The sequence below is a fragment of the Dromiciops gliroides genome, chromosome 4, assembly GCF_019393635.1.
Source record: "Dromiciops gliroides isolate mDroGli1 chromosome 4, mDroGli1.pri, whole genome shotgun sequence".
NCBI classification, from domain to species: Eukaryota; Metazoa; Chordata; class Mammalia; order Microbiotheria; family Microbiotheriidae; genus Dromiciops; species Dromiciops gliroides.
In genome coordinates, this window is record NC_057864.1 from 257,417,680 (window position 1) to 257,435,969 (window position 18,290).

General features: G+C 43.1%; 1 protein-coding gene across 1 annotated transcript in view; it reads right to left on the reverse strand.

Annotated features, from left to right (window-relative positions):
• Nucleotides 1-637: 637 nt before the first annotated feature.
• PRPH2 (peripherin 2) overlaps nt 638-18,290 on the reverse strand; it is a 33,353-nt gene continuing 15,700 nt past the window's right edge. The window contains exons 2-3 of the mRNA XM_044005483.1: nt 4,536-4,782; nt 638-3,088 (exon numbers count right to left, since the gene is read on the reverse strand). Of these exons, the coding sequence (XP_043861418.1) occupies nt 2,876-3,088; nt 4,536-4,782 (460 nt within the window). The 3' untranslated portion in view covers nt 638-2,875. The remainder of the gene's footprint in view (nt 3,089-4,535; nt 4,783-18,290) is intronic.

The window sequence follows — 18,290 nt, forward strand, 5'->3', positions numbered from 1 at the left end:
CATTGGTGCAAGTGAGCAGAGGCCACTTAAAATCTTCCCAGAGAATTTTTCATCTGTGAGATTACCAAATTCATGGTATTAAATTAGGTGACTATTAACATCCCTCCCAAAAAGTACAATGATTTGAAAGCTGACAAGGACTCAGAATAGACAGTGGTTTTTTTGCTCTTTAACTCCAGTATAATGATAGCTCACAGGTGTTCAAAGTGGCTTAAGTTATTCAGTCCCATATTTCTTCCAGCTCCCTTAGGTTTCCCTAGTTGTGGGAATGTGTGTCAGCTAAAGCAGATGGCCAAAGAATTCAGAGTTGGGCCTACAAATAGGTTTCTGCATGGAAATTTTTTTAAATAATAATTTAGGTTAATTTTCATTTAAAAATAAAATATAACTGAAGTCTAAACTCGGGCTCAAATTGAGATCAGCTAATCATAATAGTCAAAGTTGCTCTTCTCAACCCATCAATGGGAGGTATGGCCAATCCAAGAGACTGACTGGTCTTTAGGAGCAGAAATGTCTCAAATTTCTTTTCAGTAGCATTAGCCAGAGTTTGGGTTTCAGTGTTACATACTGTATTAAGTGACATTCAATTAACCAGCGTTCTTCTTCAAATGTTTTTAATGTCTATGTTACAGCTGACAACAACATAGGTACAAGTGTGAGCCTAAAATAGCATTTGCATGGTGGCGTTTGGCCCTGGACAGGGGCACGAGTATAGGGAGTTAATACATAGCTCTCCTGTTATAGTGAAAGAACTTTTAAGTTAATACAGGGACTTTGGGTCAAAAAGAACTGTTGCTGAGCATGTAGTTAAATGTCTTCATCTACTTTGAGAACAGGCCTGCCTATGTTCCAATTCTGAAGAAAAAAAAATTTGCAGTCTTCCCTCAACTGCAGGATAGAAAAACCTGTGTAGGTTGCCTGGAGATACAGTAAAAACCAATGGCAAAGCAAAGACTAGAATTTGGGGGTCTGCACTCTATCCCAGGTTCCATATTGTTTCACTCTATTTGCAAGGGTAGAGCAAAGGGCCGTCATATCCAGTCAGATCAGTGATGATAAAGTTCCCATCATCATGGAAGGGAAGTGAGAAGGCGAGGCGTGGACTGTGAAAGGTACTTGCGTTTCACTGGGACCACAACTGCCTTGATTGGATTGAAGCAGTCACAGAAAACCCATCTCTAAGCCGTTGCCTTCCCTCCAGCCCTGCCAGCGGAAGGGCTGCACGTTCCCTCCCCCAGCTTTGGTCTCAGGGGCTGCAGAATGGGTCTCTAATTGAATGGTGATCCAACCAGCTAGCAGACCCCTTACCTGGCCCATCAGGGCTGTGATGAGTATCTGCCTTGTCCTAAGGTTTGGGGTTGGAGGCAAGATCATTCTTCCCCTGCATCTGAATGTAATGTGTCTGACCAAGGTTCCTCTTCTCATATCTAGGCTCAGGATACAAGCCAAAAGGGCCTTTCTCAAGGTAAATCATCCCAGGAAGGTAGACCCTCACTCTCTCTTACCTGGGTGGCCAGGGGTACATTGGGAGTGGTGTTGGGGAGTCCTATGTGGCACTCAGACTTATCCCTTGTGTCCTTACCCTCAAGAGAGATACACAATACTCCCCAAAGGGCAAGTGTTGTATCTTTTAGGAGATGTCTCTACTACCCTCTGGGGCAAAAATAATATCTGTTGGGTTTGGGTCTTTTTTTGTTTTTTTGTGGGGCAATGAAGGCTAAGTGACTTGCCCAAGGTCACACAGCTAGTGTCAAGTGTCTGAGGCTGGATTTGAACTCAGGTCCTCCTGAATCCAAGGCCAGTGCTTTATCCACTGAGCCACCTAGCTGCCCCTGCTATTTTTAAAAAGACAGAAATCCAGCGTGGCAGTTTCTGTCTCAGAATAGAATGTAAGTTATGGTTTTGAGATGCCACATGCAGGCTGTGGTTACCTTTGACCCTCCCTGCTCATAACTACAATGAATCGCTGAGGAACTTAGGACTGTGTCAGAGATCATGCTTATGTCTAAAAACGGAATGGGCTGAAAACTATTTTTCTTTCCTCACACTCTATTTTAGGGCCATCAAGGCCTTGAAGGTCCTGCTCCTCTGAGAAAGGAGAAATCTTGGTCACTCTTCTGGCCCTCCCCTCCTCCAACTTCCACCTTCCACCATCCCCAGCATCAAGTGCAAAGGGGTTGCACTACAATTTAAAATGAACAGTACGTTTTTTCAGACTCCTCTATTGTGATCCCATCTAGACTCATCAAGTGATGCTTTATTCCACATGGTCTTGGAAATAAAGTAGACCTGGAGTTAGCAAGGGGACCCTCTGCATCCTCTCCAGCTTACACAGAGGAGAGCCCCAGACAGGGTGTCTAGTTCCTGAATTATTTGGGTAACACCTGTCCAAAGAGGGTGCAAGGGAAGTGATTAAAAAGAGAGAGAAGCACTGAATAGGGTGAGGAAAGGGGAGAAGAGAGCATGTATGTAGGCAGGCAGCCATCCCTGAGACGTTGGGATCACATTTATATACTAGGGGAGCAAGAAAGATTGTGAATGTAGCTATTGCCCTTTTGAAACCCTTTCATGGGTTAGGGCCCGCAGAAAAAAGGGGGAAAGCCTTTGCGGGGTGTGGTGAGGGTTTCTCTAGGAAGAGTGAGCTGGAGGGAGGTCCCTTTCCAAATAGAGCCGGCATTAAACCCTCCTCTCTGACCCACCCACCCACTGAGAAAGGGTTAGTGCTTCAAGATGGTCATTCTCCACTGGGGGTCTTGAATGTACATCGGATTAGGGGAGCAGTTTCCACTGCCCCTCTGAGTCCCACCACTTCCCGTGTGTCATTGTTCAGTGAGGGTGTCCCTAGCGGGACTGGTGGGTGCTTCCCAGAGACGCCTCAGCTGGCTGCTGGGGCCTGGACGCCTTCATCACCCGCCGCTTCCACCTGGCTGCTCTTGCCAAGTTTTTTCAAACTCTCCATGATGGATTTCCAGGTCTCTGACACACTCTTCTCTAACAGCCAGCCTTCACTCTCGCACTCGGGGTCCTCAGGATTGGCCACGCTTTCCAGGGCTGTGTGTAGGTAGCGCAGTCCAACTGTAGCGATTACCTGGGGAGAGTTGAGAAGAGAACAAAGAACAAATAACACATCAGGTGGTACTTTAGGGAGGCCAAAGATGGAACTCCCTAACGTAGAGGTTTCTTAGGTTTATTGTCTCTTCTGAATCAGAAATCAGCATTTCAAAAGGGCTTGTGGGGGCGGCTAGGTGGCGCAGTGGATAAAGCGCCGGCCCTGGATTCAGGAGTACCTGAGTTCAAATCCGGCCTCAGACACTTGACACTTACTAGCTGTGTGACCCTGGGCAAGTCGCTTAACCCCCATTGCCCCGCCAAAAAAAAAGGGGGGGGGGGCTTGTGGCCTCTCCCCAGGGAGAGTGGCAAATGCTCTGAGATGATGGAAGTGTCTTCCTGGTTGGTTACAGGGAGCTAAATTCAATGACGGGGTGAAGTCTTTCCCTGACGGGCTAAAAGCATCCCTACTTAAAACCACCTCATCCAAGAAGTCTCCCCTGATTGAGCCCACCACTCATTAGTTGTTCTCCTGTTGGTTCACAGATTAATAGTTCATGTTTGTGAGTTCCTGGCTATGTTCCCTACTCTATGCAATTGGCATAGTCTTTTTTTTTTTTGAAAGTCTGTGGCAGTCAAAACAAAACAAAACACTCAACTATTCCTCTCCTCCTTTTTCCAGTTTTATAAACTGGATTTTTTTTAAGTGGCATGCCTCATTTCATGCAACTGATGTGCTCATTAATTTGAAATGCACCTGGGGAGCTCCTAATATAAAAATATGAGGAGTCCTATCCCATGAGTGCTTTTGTAATACTAATGATTACCCCATACACACAAATTCTCTGTCATGTTTGTTTGTTTTTAAGCTCAAGTTTTGGTTCGGCCAATGGAGCCCTCGACTTAGAATTCAGGAAGACCTGAGTTCAAATCCGGATTCATACACTTTCCAGCTGTGTGAGCCTGGGCATAGTACTTAACTTCTGTTTGCCTCAGTTTCGTCATCTGTAAAAAATTGGGATTAAAGTGCCTGCTTCTCAGGATTGTGAGGATTAAATGAGATAATATTGGGGGGCAGCTAGGTGGTGCAGTGGATAAAGCACCAGCCCTGGAGTCAGGAGGACCTGAGTTCAAATCCAGCCTCAGATACTTGACACTTACTAGCTGTGTGACCCTGGGCAAGTCATTTAACCCTCATTGCCCCACCAAAAACAAAACAAAAAAAGCGATAATATTGGTAAGGTTTTTCAGAGCTATTTTATGTTAGACTGGCTTAAAGCAGGGCACATGTAATTTAGCATCTTGGTTATTAGTCTGTCATGGGGTTGGTGCCATCCAGGGCTACTCTGTGGGAAGACCCCAAGTAAAGCAGTCAACCCTTTAAAACCCAAAGGGTGATAGGACCTTCCCTGTCTTCCCTCCACTACAAATTCCTTGCTGACCATACCTTCCACATAGCCCTAGAAGCAAACAGGCCAAATCTATACCTCAAAGATCAAGACAAGAAGGACGATGACACCCATGGTGTTCATTATACTGCTGTAGTAATGTAGTAGTGCCTCCCGGCAGCCACGGACCCACAAGTTGAGCTCCTCAGTCTGGTAGTCATAGCTGTAGTGGGCAGAGTTGTTGGTGAGCTGGGTCTGTATGCAGGGCCGAGGAGAATTTGGGTTACAACAACTGAAGGGGACACCATCCACCAAGTACCGTCCATCCACATTGCTCTTGATTCGACTGCAAACAAAGCAGAGATAGGGAGGTATGTGAGTAGATGATCCCTGAGATCACTGGTTGCCTGGGACTCAAATGGAGGTTTAGCTATGGGGGGGAGTTGATAAAGTGCTAGACCTAGACTTAGATCTGAGTTCTAATGCTATTTTTGACACTTACTAGATGTGTGACCTTGGACAAATCACTTAATTGCTATCTGCCTTAGTTTCCTCATCTGTAAATTAGGATAACATAGTACCTATCTTCCAGCATTGTTGGGAGCATCAAATGAGATCATTGTAAAGGACTTTAGAAACCTTAAAGGGCTATGTAAATGCAATTAAGTATTAATTATTATTATATCTAGAGGTCAATATCTACCATCCCTCTACCTTGGAGAGGCTTTACAAATGTTTCTAAGTCAAGGGATCGAAGAAGAGAGAGAGTCCTCTGCCTGACTCTCAAGACCCTCCACCATGTAACACCAACCTCCCTATTCAACATCACCTCTCATGGATCTCCCATTGCTCCAGTCAGACCTGTCTTCTCGCTGCCATTCAAACCCACCTCATTGTTCATTCCCAGCACCACACCAGTCACACCTTGATCCAGGTTATTCCTCCCTTGATCCAGGTTATTCCTCCTCTTCAAATTCTACTCAGCATTCAAAGCCCACTTCAAGTGTCACCTCCTCCATGAAGCCCCCATCCCTCACTTCTCTCTCTCTCTCTCTTTTTTTTTTTTGGTGGGGCAATGAGGGTTAAGTGACTCGTCCAGGGTCACACAGCTAGTAAGTGTAAAGTGTCTGAGGTCAAATTTGAACTCAGGTCCTCCTGAATACAAGTCTGGTGCTTTATCCACTGCACCACCTAGCTGCCTCCCTCCCCAATCCCTCACTTCTCTAAACTATTGACCCCAAAGAAATTTTAGAAAAGGACCCACATGCATAAAAATACTTACAATAGCTATTTTTGAAGGTATTTGGAGGGGTCTTGGAGAGAGCTCAGGCAAGTCACTGCCTTTCCTCTGTCATCTCGGCTCCACCCCTCCCCCCACAACAGCTGTTTTTGTGGTAGAGAACTAAAGGAGTACCTATTCATTGGGGAATGGTCAATCAAATTATATGACTATAATGGGATATTTTTGTACCACATGAAATTCTAAAATGGGTAGTTTCAGAGAAACCTGTAAAGACCTCTCTGAACTTATGCAGAATGAAGTAAACAGAACAATTTCTAAAATAACAACATCACTATATAACAAACAACTTTGAAAGCCTCAAGAACTCTGATCACTGAATGTAATGACCAACCATGGTTTGAGAGGATCAAAAATGAAGGCTGCTACCCACCCCCTGAAAGATCTCAATCTGCCCCCCATATACATATATAAATTTGTATTTATGTATATTTGTCATAATGGTCGGGGAGAGGTTCCTCCCCAATGGTGGGAGGAGGGATAAAAGAAAAAAATCAATTTCTGATTCATAAAAAATTTTAATTAACACAATAAACTTCAACTGAGCTTATAATCAAGACCATAGACTTTTAGCACTTCTTGTCTTCTAAACATATCATCTATGTGAGTTAGTTCTCTTCCAAAATGAATTGTAAGGTCTTTAATTTTCTTGTCTCTCATAGGACTGGGTAGGCAGTAAGTGATCAATAAATATATATTGGCCTGATTTCCCCAATCCTTTGGCTTCAAGTGGGGAGGGCTATCAGTGGGGACTGAGCTGAAGCCTAGGCAGAGAACCTCAGAGAAAAGTAAAAAGTCATAGGACCAAATTCCCATTTTGGGGAGACCAATTTCCTAAAAAAAATTTTCCTTGACCTCAAGTCTACCCTAATTCATAATATATATTAAGCACTTACTATATACAGAGTGCTCTGCTAGGATCCTATACAAGGCAGATTCCCTGACATTGTAGAAATTACAGTCTAGGAGGGGAATAAGATTCAAATATAAATAACTGTAACAATAATAATGGTCATAGCATGTATCCAATGAGGACAAATGCTCAAAGATGTTGCATAAAAGACTTTTTGAAACTTGAAATTTCATTAACATGCAGAATTCCAAAGGAGGAAACTCTACCAGTGCATGTTAATTAGTACCTACTGTGGGTGAGAGGTAGGTAACTTGCCTAAGTCAGTGTGGGTCAGAAGCTAGACTTGACTAGGTCTTCCTGAGGCTATCACTTTATTGGCTAAATCAGGGCTCCTTCAACTAGGTCCCATAAACTTGATTTTTAAAATATTTTGATAACTGTATTTTAATATTATTGGTTTCTTTTGTAATCTGTTGCTTTTTATTTTATGTATTTAAAAACATTGGGGTTTTTTTGTGAACAGGGGTCCATGGCACAGAAAAAATTAGGAACCCTTGCACTAAGCCAAGACACTTTTCAGTATAAAGGGGACCTTCAAGGAAAGTTCTGATTGGGGAAGGACATGGGCTGGGCACAGTGGTGGTGCCTACAATCCATGCTACTGGGGGCTAGGGAGGCTTGTGGATCACTTGAGCTCAGGAGTTCAGAGCCAGATTAGGGCTATAACACTGACTGTGTATTTATACTGTCTTTCACCACTATGGTAAGTCCATAGGAGTGGAGACTACAAGGCTGCCTAAGGAGAGGCAAACTGCCCATGTTAGAAACAGAGCAGGTAAAAGCTTCCCGCCAGTCAGCAATGGGATCAGGCCAATGAGTGGCCTGATATTCCAACCTGGGCGAGTCCTCCCTATCTCAAAAAGAAAAGGACATGGCCTAGTCGTGTTGTGAAAGTAAAGGATGGGGGCAGCTAGGTGAGACAGTGGAGCCCTGGATTCAGGAGTACCTGAGTTCAAATCCAGCCTCAGACAATTGACACTTACTAGCTGTGTGACCCTGGGCAAGTCACTTAACCCCCATTGCCCTGCGCAAAAAAAAGAAAGAAAGAAAAGAAAGTAAAGGATGAGCAGTGGACAGACTAAGTATTCTACTGGTCCCCACAAAGTGGGAAAGGACCTAGAGAAGAGGATCCAGGTGTTGGGCTATCATTTTCTGCATGAAGCCTTTTCTGATCCCCTGCCCCCTACTTCTATTGCTCTCCTTCCCAAACTATCTCCTGTTTAACCCGGCAGTTAGGTGGCACAGGGGATAGAGTGCTGAATCTGGAGTAAGGAAGACCTGTGTTCAAATCCAGCCTCAGACACTTAGCTGCATGACCCTGGGCAAGCCACTTCACTGCTCTCTGCCTCAGTTTCCTCATCTATAAAATGGAGATAATAGCTTCTGCTTCTCAAGATTGTTGTGAAGATAAAATTATATATTTATAAAGTGCTATAACATGTTAACTACTACTATTATTATTATTATTAGCCACCTAATGTTGCATATGCAGATAAACTTTATATTTATGCTGTGTATATTTTATGTATGCTTGAAGTATCCCTCATTAGAACCCAAGCTCATTGGGGGAAGGGGTTGTTTCATTCTTTGTCCTTGTATATCTATTGCCTAGCACAACGGCAGGCATACATTAAGTGCTTAATAAATGCTGTTTAATTGGTTGGGAGGGAAGCCTCTGTGAAAGAGCTACTGGAGAACAACACTGGGGTTCTTTCAAGTCCTCTGAGCCATGCTATTATCCTTTACCCCAGAGGCATGCCATGCTGTGAAGAGATGAGAAGTATGCTCATGACCCCCAGGGCTCTGACCAAACACTGTCTCCCCAAAATGAGAAGTGAACCAGGAAGTAGAACAGTAGGGAAGGAAGAACACTGAGCTGGGGTTAGAAGACCTAGGTTCAAATCTTGTCTCTAACACTTGACCTTAGACAAGTCGCCTTTTTTTTTCTTTGGGAGTAAAAAAGTTTTTTGTAAAAATGAGGGATTTCTAGAGTAGTGTCTGGAGGGCTCAGACAGGCAGTGTCTCCTGAAATATTCAAGGGTTTTATTGTGGTGTATTGTTTTTTTAATACAATCTTAGACCTAGTGACCAGGACATAGGCTTTACCTAGACTATGGGTATATGCAAGGGATGTGAGACATGAGAAACATTTTCCAACATGTGGCAGATTAGGGGGCAGCTAGATGGCGCAATGGATAAAGCACTAGCCCTGGATTCAGGAGGACCTGAGTTCAAATTCGGCCTCAGACACTTGACACTTTCTAGCTATGTGACCCTGGGCTCATTGCCCCACCAAAAATACAAAAACAAAAACAAAAAACCATGTGGCAGATTCAAGGACATTGATGCTGATGATGCACATACAATGGAAAGAGGAGACATGGGTTCAAATCTTGGTTCTGTTGTTAGTTAGCTGTGTGACCTTGACCAAGTCCCTTCACTCCTCAGGGTTTAGGGTCTTCATTTGTAAAACAGACATGATAGCATCACTTCACATTTGTATAACGCTTCATACTTCCTAAAGCATTTACTCAGATACCACCTTACATGAGAGGAAGAATAGTATATTCAATACAGTATTATGCTTTTTTTTTTTTTGCAGGGCAATGGGGGTTAAGTGACTTGCCCAGGGTCACACAGCTAGTAAGTGTCAAGTGTCTGAGGCCGGATTTGAACTCAGGTACTCCTGAATCCAAGGCGAGTGCTTTATCTACTGCGCCACCTGGCTGCCCCTCAATACAGCATTAAACCTGAAATCTGGAAGGCCTAAGTTCCAGTCCTTTGGCAGACTCTTGCTAACTATATGACGGTGGCCTTTTAACTTAACCTCTCTGTGCCTTAACAATAGCACCTACCTCACAGGGTTGTTGTGAGAATTAAATAAGATAATGTATATGATGCATTTTGCAAACCTTAAAGTGATATAGAAATGTGAGCGGACATTGATATTGTCCTTAAAACAGCTCTAAGGGGAGAATTAATTAATTCTGAGTGCAGATTGAATCATACTTTTTTTTTAATTAAAGAAACTGGAAAAAATGAAGCAAAAAATAAATAAAGGCTCCAAGGTAGATTGACAGGTGAGGAGACTGTGTCCCAAAGGGGCCTATTAATTCATATGAAGAAAAAAGTCAGTGACAGATCTAGACCTATCATCTACCTCCTGCCCAACCCCCGCAATCTTACTTGATGTGGAGGACTGAGGAATGTTGGGGGGGTGGAGATGGGGAAAGCTTCCTCCTAGCCCAAAGTCATTCTTTTTTCCCTAGGGTAGAAGTTTAATCCCTCTTCTTCCCGTTCCCCCCCCCCCAAGCCACCTCCGCCTTGAAACCATAACCTGTTACTGGATCATCCTCTACAGAAACCTGGCCACCAGCTAGAGACCCAGTGACTATGTCTTTAATGACCCACACTAAGTCTATATTGTGCTGTCCTTGGTGCTGAAAAGATTTTGTTGTCTTTCTGATCCTTCCTAACACTCCCTCCCCCCCCCCCAATTTGGGGTTTTCTTGGCAGAGATACTGAAGCAGTTTGCCATTTCCTTCTCTAGCTCATTTTACAGATGAGGACACTGAGGCAAACAGGGTGAAGTGATTTGCCCAGGGTCACACAGCTAGTAAGCCACTTGAAACCAGATTTGAACTCAGGAAGATGAATCTTCCTGACTTCAGGCCTGGCACTCTATCCACTGCACCATCCAGATGCTTTTGCTGAAAAGATACATAGATTGAAGTGCTACAGAATGAAACAAGCAGAACCAAGAAAAGAATTTATACAATAGCAGCATTTTAAAGACAAACAACTTTGAAAGACTTAAAAAACACAATTCCAGGGAACCCATGATGAAACATGCTACTTGATCAAGAGGTGATGGACTCAGGGTGCAAAATAAGATGTCCCTTTTGGACAGCATGGGAATATGTTTTGCTTGTCTAAGCCTATTTATTACTTGTTTATTTTCAATGGGGAGAGAGGAAAGGAGAGGAAGTAGATTTTTTAAAAAGCTGCAGTAGGGGGCAGCTAGGTGGCGCAGTGGATAAAGCACCAGCCCTGGATTCAGGAGGACCTGAGTTCAAATCTGGCCTCGGACACTTGACACTTACTAGCTGTGTGACCCTGGGCAAGTCACTTAACCCCCATTGCCCCGCAAAAAAAAAACAAAAACAAAAACACAAAAAAACTGCAGTAGCCTGAGCACCTTCCCAGAAAACTAGTCATGACTTGATGGCTGTTGTAGGTGATAGGTACACTACTAAGCCCACACACCTGAGCTCAGCACTGTGCTTGAAGATATGTGAGAGACAAGCAAGAATAAGCTATATACAGCTTGAATCCATTGGAGAGCTGATATTTAAATTTTCCTTTTTAAAAAAAACTATTTTATTTTCAGGGCAATAAGGGTTAAGTGACTTGCCCAGGGTCACACAGCTAGTAAATGTCAGGTGTCTCAGGCCTGATTTGAACTCAGGTCCTCCTGAATCTGGGGCCAGTGCTTTATCCACTTTGCCATCTAGCTGCCCCCGATATTTAAATTTTCAGTGTGAGCATTTACATCTCTGAAATTGGCAAACACTACAAATCAGGGCTTGGTTTATTGTTTTGATTGTCTGGACTTCAAGTGAGAAGCTCTGAGGGTCTTCCCCTCCCAGATTAATTTTTTTGTGAAAGCCACCTTTGGCCTCCATTCTTACCTAGCCTTTAATCACTGAATGGGTATTGCCTCAGACAAATAGAGTTTTAAAAGGCCAAGGTCCCCCATTGCATCTTGGGCCATCTCCAGTCATTTGGACCTACGTCTTGCTGCTGGACTCTCATGACTCTGGAGGAGAGGGTGGGGCTAACTTTGCCCAGCCCTGCCTCACTTAAATCCAATTCACTTGCAAGTCAAGACATCACCATCCTGATGCCATTGGTTCACTTCAAGAATGAAGAATGAACATGACTTCAAGTGAAGATGTCAAATATAGTGGGGGTTGGGTTGGGTTTGGTTTTTTTTTAGAGAACTAGTTGTTAAACATTTACCAGCACACCCCTGGATACAAGTAGAACATATCTGAATAGCTGTGCATAGTTCTGGAGAACATGTTGTGTCAAGGGCATTGACAAACCAGGGCAGGCCTAGAGAAGGGTGAACTGGATGAGGAAAGGCCTCAAGACTATGCCAAACAAGGACAGGTTGAAAGAACAGAGAACATTTAGCCTAAAGAGAAGAATTAGCAGGGAATGGCATCAGGGACAGTGTGTGAAAGAGGAAGCAGGCTTGACTCCAGAGGTCAGTGAAAAGAGCAAAGGTTATGACCTGCCGAGAGGAAAGAGAGGCTCCATATATAGAGATGCCTCCTAACAATTACCATTAGCCAAAAGTACATTGGGCTGTGTTGGGTGGTAGTGAGCTCCCAGTGACTGGAGGTCTTCAAGAAGAGCCTGGATGAAAGGCAGCTAGGTGGCACAGTGGATTAGAGTACTAGCTTGGAAGTAGGAGGACCCGAGTTCAAATCCAGCCTCAGACACTTGACACTTACTAACTGTGTGAACCTGGGCAAGTCACTTAACCTGAAAACCTCCCCCCAAAAAAGAAGAGCCTTGACAACAATTTGTTGGGGATATTAGGAGATTCCTACTTAGATATTGACCTCAATGGGCTCTGAAGTTCCTTGCAACATTAAGGCTCTGTGATAGAAAAAGCAATCTCTAGCCTCAAGCTTACCTTGTCAATCAGGAAATTATTGAAGAACAACATAATGAAGAGGGAACAGTGCTATAGGAGATAAGGGAAGCACCAATGGGAACTATAGTAGTCATGGAGGTGAGGCTTGAACTAGACCTTGAAGGGAGAGGAAGATTTGAATTTTCAAAGAAGAGAGGAAAAGGGGTAGGCCGAAGGAGGACCATCATGAAGGTCTCTTCTGCAACGAGCTTTGAATACCTATGATCTATTTCCCCGTGGCCTACAAAAGGAACAAAACTAGGATGTTTGGGAGTTGGGGAGAGGATACCCTGGGCCTAATCAACTGGGCAGCTGCCCTGAGAACTGTTCTTCGTCCCACAGAGCAGCACTAACATTGCTTTCCCACAACCTTCTGCCTTCTTCCAGAAACAGACCTGGCTGAACTCGAATGAGTCTCAGCTCCCTGCCTCTCCTAATGCTGAGGGATGTTACCTGGGGCGTATGTCTCTCCAAACTTCTATTAACAAGGTAACACCCTGGTTCTCTGTGTGCTCTGGTTCACTTAGCCTAGAAGGAGCCTAGAATAGCAGAACTGGAAGGCTTCTTAGAGATCACCTGACCCAATCCCATCCTTTATGCAGGTGGGGAAACTGAGGCAAAGAGAGGGGACATGATCTCAATGAATCCTAGAATCTCAGCTATACTCTAGCAGAGGCTAGGTTGAAACAGGAACACTGACTGTCTCTGACAAGTGATCCTCCAGTGAGGGGATGCACCACCACTGAGTAAAACCCATTTAAGTAGTTTGTTAAGGCTAAAATTCTAGCTAGTCTGTCTAAAATATCTAATGAATAGTCGCCAATAAATTATAAGCTTCAGCAAGAGTTAGGCTTTTAAGCATTTATTAAGGAGAATAAGAATTTGGTAAAGAGAGAGAAAGGCCTACATTCATCTATCTATTAAAGGGAGAGCGCATTTCTAACTCCACTCTCCACCAGAGTCCAAAGGAAAGAGAGCGAGACAGAGCGCCAGTCTCTCCCTTCTTCCTCCCATTAGCCAACGTCACTTCCTGACGCCAAAGAAAAGACGCATGTTCTTGCCCTCAATGACCTTCACTTCATGGGCAGAGCTCTTCTACAGTAAATCTCCAGCAGGTGGCGTCATTCCAATCGTTACAAGTTACTTCCTAACTGAAGTTCATCCTTATGTCAAACCAGGTTCCTTCACAAATCAAGGACTGTTTTCATTTTTATCTTTGTCTTCCCAGTGCCTGGCACACAGTAGGCATTTAATGTTTGTTGTGAGCCAATCGATAAACATTACTAGGCACCTACTCTGTTTCAAGCACTGTGCTAAGTGCTGGGAATCCAAAGAATGGCAAAAGACAGTCCCTGCCCTCAAGGAGCTAATGATCTAATGAAGGAAACAATAGATTCAAACAAGATTAATTGATTGGAATATTGCTTATATTTTCAGACACAATTAATGAGTGAATTGGTTTTGCTGACATGGTTTTTTCCTCCTTTTTTTGTCTTTTGGTACGAGGGAAAAGGAAAAGAAGATACTCAAGAATGGTGGCGCAGTGGATAGAGCACCAGCCCTGGATTCAGGAGGACCTGAGTTCAAATCTGGCCTCAGACACTTTACACACTTACTAGCTGTGTGACCCTGGGCAAGTCACTTAACCCCAATTGCCCCACCAAAAAAAATTTTTTTAAAAATAAAATAAAATGAATGACAGGGGCAGCTAGGTGGAGCAGTGGATAGAGCACTGGCCCTGGATTCAGAGGGACCTGAGTTCAAATCGGACTGCAGACATTTGACACTTACTAGCTGTGTGACCCTGGGCAAGTCACTTAACTCCAATTGCCTCAACCACAAAAAAACAAACAAAAGAAAATGAATGATAAAAAGAAATAGTTGGGTTTGTTTTTTTTCAGAAAAAGCTTCCTCCTCACCCCACCCCCAAGTCATACTTGTGTTTGATTGTGTCATGTATACCAGCTATCAAATTATCCTGGCATTTTGAGTGAGTAACAGAGAGTAAGATGAATTTAAAGCTAAGGAAGAACCTGGAATCAAAGACATGTGTGACCCTTACTAGCTGTGTGACCATAGGCAAGTTACTTTAACCTCTCTAGGTCTTGGGGCATTCTTCAAACCGTAGTTACTTAGGTTGCTCTGTGTTGGCAGAGGGAGTATACATACATACATACACACACACACACATGGAGCTGTGATACCTCCTTGCCTTATTGAACACTCTACAACCTATTTTAATATTAAAGAAACCTTTCTTTGAACTGTCTCTCAGCTTACAGCTGAAAACAGAAATCAGATGTAAAATACCAAAGGAATATTACTTGAACACCAAAAATGTAATGTGCAAAACAGAAATGATTTCATATATATTGAAGCTTCCTTCCAATCATTTGGTTGATTGACCAAGAACTGGTTTCATATAAGCTGGAGTGGGGCAGGTAGATGGTACAGTGGATAAAGCACTGGCCCTGGATTCAGGAGGACCTGAGTTCAAATCTGGCCTCAGACACGACACTTACTAGCTGTGAGTCCCTGGGCAAGTCACTTAACCCCCATTGCCCAGCAAAAAAAAAAAAAAACAAAAAACCCCAACATATAAGCTAGAGACTACTTTTAATCTAATACAGTCAGGAATATGAGCTCACAAGAACACAATTCCAATCACAGAGACATAGAATCCTAGAATTACAAAGCTAGAAGACATCTTAGAGTTTATGTCATTTAAATCTCTCCTTCCTATCATTTAAGAGACAAAGAAACTGAGGTCTAGACAGACACACTGATATACTCAAGGTCTTACAGCAAGTTATTAGTGGTTGAGTTCTAGTTCTGACCCTATTGGACAAGAGAGGCAGGGAAGAGAGGAGAGGGGGAAAGAGAAAGGAGGGAAGAGAGATTTTATACACACACACACACACACACACACACACACATATACAGAGAGAGAGAGAGAGAGAATGGAGATGATAGATAGATAGATAGATAGATAGATAGATAGATAGATAGATAGATAGATAGATAGATAGATAGATAGATAGATAGATAGATATTTTGTATATACTTATATATCATCTCCCCTGGCAGAATGCAAACTCCTTGAGGGCAAGCAGTATTTCATTTTTGCCTTTGTACCTCCAGCAATTAGTACAGTGCCTAGACTGCTATATAGTAGTCACCTAATAGATATTTACTGGTACCTTCCCTCTTAATTCCTCATTCAGACTGTACCCTCAGGACAGCTTCGCCCCTTAGCCTCCCTTACTTCCACTATTGATCTCTATTTCATCACCACTGTGTACCATTCACTGATACATCAGCTCTTAGAGGGCTATCCGTGGCTAAACCTACCCCCAAATCCTATTTGTCTTCTGGGCTGCCCTATAGACCTGAACTCACGGAGTCTGGCTTCCCTGACCTACACCCCACTGTATATACATCTGAGCTGACGTTGAGATCATGGTCTGAAATCAATTGTGGATCCATCGCTGCCCAGCTTGGGCAATTCAAACAACTTGGTTTTTAAAGCAGCTATGTGGCATTGTGAATAGGGTGCTAGACCAAGCTTTAATGGGGATTCATTCAACCTTTCATGCCAGGAATCAGATTTTGCCTGAATAATCACTACCATTTAGTACACAACTTTCCCTGTACACAATTTTCTCTCTCTTACCTCTGTACCTTTGTACAGGCTGTGCTCCATGCCTGGAACTTCCTCTTCACCTCTGCCTTCTAGAATCCCTTCAAGAGTCAACCCAAGTTCTACCTCCCACACAAGGCTTATTCTAATACCCTCAGTTGCTAGGACCCTCCTCCCCAATTACTTTGTGTTAAGGTCAGAAAGATATGAGTTTGAAATCTGCCTCACTTATTTGCTGGTTGTATCACCCTGGGCAAGCTCTCTTGGCCTCAGTCTCCTTATCTGTAAAATGAGGATAATAACTGTGCCAATCCACTGTGTGGATTGTTGTGAGGATCAAAGGAGATAACATAATTAAAATACTTTGAAAACCTTAAAATGCTATAGTAATGGTAGATGTTGCTACTAAGGTCCTTTGGTGATTTTAGTTGATCCCAAGTTCAATATAAGTTGACAGAGTAACCAAAAAAGGTAAAATTCTTAGCAGCAAGTGCATCATTCAGAAATAAAGAGGTGATCATGCCTGTGTTCTCATCTCTCATTTGGAGAATCATGTTCAGTTCTAGGCACCACCATTCAAAAATCAAATTGATAAACAGGAGATGTCCAGAAAAGGGCAACCAGGGAGCTTTGAGTTTGTGACATATAAGAACTGGCTGAAGCAAATGGGGGGGGGGGGTTAGATTGGACCAGTAGATATTCAAGAGGGACATGGGAACAGTGGACTGCCATCAGGAATAGGTAAATCAGACTTGTTCCATTTGGTCCCAGAGGCAAGAGCCAGTACCAAAGAGGGGAAATTGCAAAGAGGTGAATTTAGGCTTGATGGCAGGAAAAACTTACTTACAATTAAGGCTTTCCAAAAGTGGTATGGACCACCTTGGGAGGTGATGGCTTCCCCTCTTTGGAGGTTTTCAAGCAGAGGCTGGATGAAAGTTTGTTGGGTATGTTTTAGTGGGGATTCCTTTCCAGTATGGCTAGGACTGGGTGGCCCTTCCAGCTCTAAAATTCTGTGATGCCTCCTTACTATTATTACTATTACTATTATTATATCTGATTCTCAGATACCCAGTAGACTGAGGACTCCTTGCAGGGAAGGACTGTGTCTCCCTGCAGTAGACAATCTCCATTCATTCACTATTAATTTAACAAACATTTGCTAAGTGTCTGTTATTATATGTCCACAAAGACAAAAAGGGACCGTGGAGGAAGGAAACAGTATTTTAAAGAATCTATTATGTTGGGGCAGCTAGGTCGCGCAGAAGAACCTGAGTTCAAATCCAGCCTCAGACACTTGACACTTACTAGCTGTGTGACCCTGGGCAAGTCACTTAACCCTCATTGCCCCACAAAACAAAACAAAACAAAAAGAATCTATTATGTTCCAGGCACTGTGTTGAGGGCTTTGCAAATGTTATCTCACTTGATCCTCACAACAACTCTGGGAGGACGGGTAGTATCTAAGTCCCATTTTACAATTGAGGAAAGATTGAGGCAGAGGTTAAATGACTCACCCAGAGACACAGAGTAGTATCTGAAGGTAGATTTGAATTCAGGTCTTCCTGACTCGAGGCACAGCTCACAATTCCCTATACCACTCAGCTTACAGTGAAACGAGAAGAGATACAAAAAAATAAGGATACTATAACTCTAGTGCTTTCCCTCTTTTAATTACTTCCTATTGAATCTGTATATACTGTGTTTACCCATATTTGTTTGCTTGTTATCTCCCCTATTTAAATTGTGAGCTCCTAGCAGGCAGGACAAGACGGGGAATTCACTTCAATTCCATTCAATAAATGTTCATTAAGCCCTACTATACACAAAGCAACTAGGTCCTTGGACTAGACAACAGGTGATCTAGTTTAGTGCTGTCCCCTTCAAGAGGCCTTTCTGAATTTGCCCAATTGTGAGTGCAGTCCTCCTCCCTAACCCTCATCCCTGTGTGTGTATAGACACATACACGTATGTATATATAAGTATATATGTGTGAGTATATATGTACATATTTTACATATATGCACATATGTGTTATAAATCCTGTATTTATCTGTAAATATGGCATAGTAGAATATAAGTTGCTTGGGGTCAGGGACGCTCATTTTAGCATCTGACACATAGAAAGCACTTAATAAATGCTTATTGATCGATTGGTTGAAAGAAATCTAGACAGAGAGACTGGAGCCAAACAGTGAATGACCTTAAATGCCAGACCAAAGAGTTTGTCTCTAGCCCTAGAGGCAATGGAGAACCACAGAAAGTCTTTGAGCAGGTAAATGCTATGGGATTGTCTC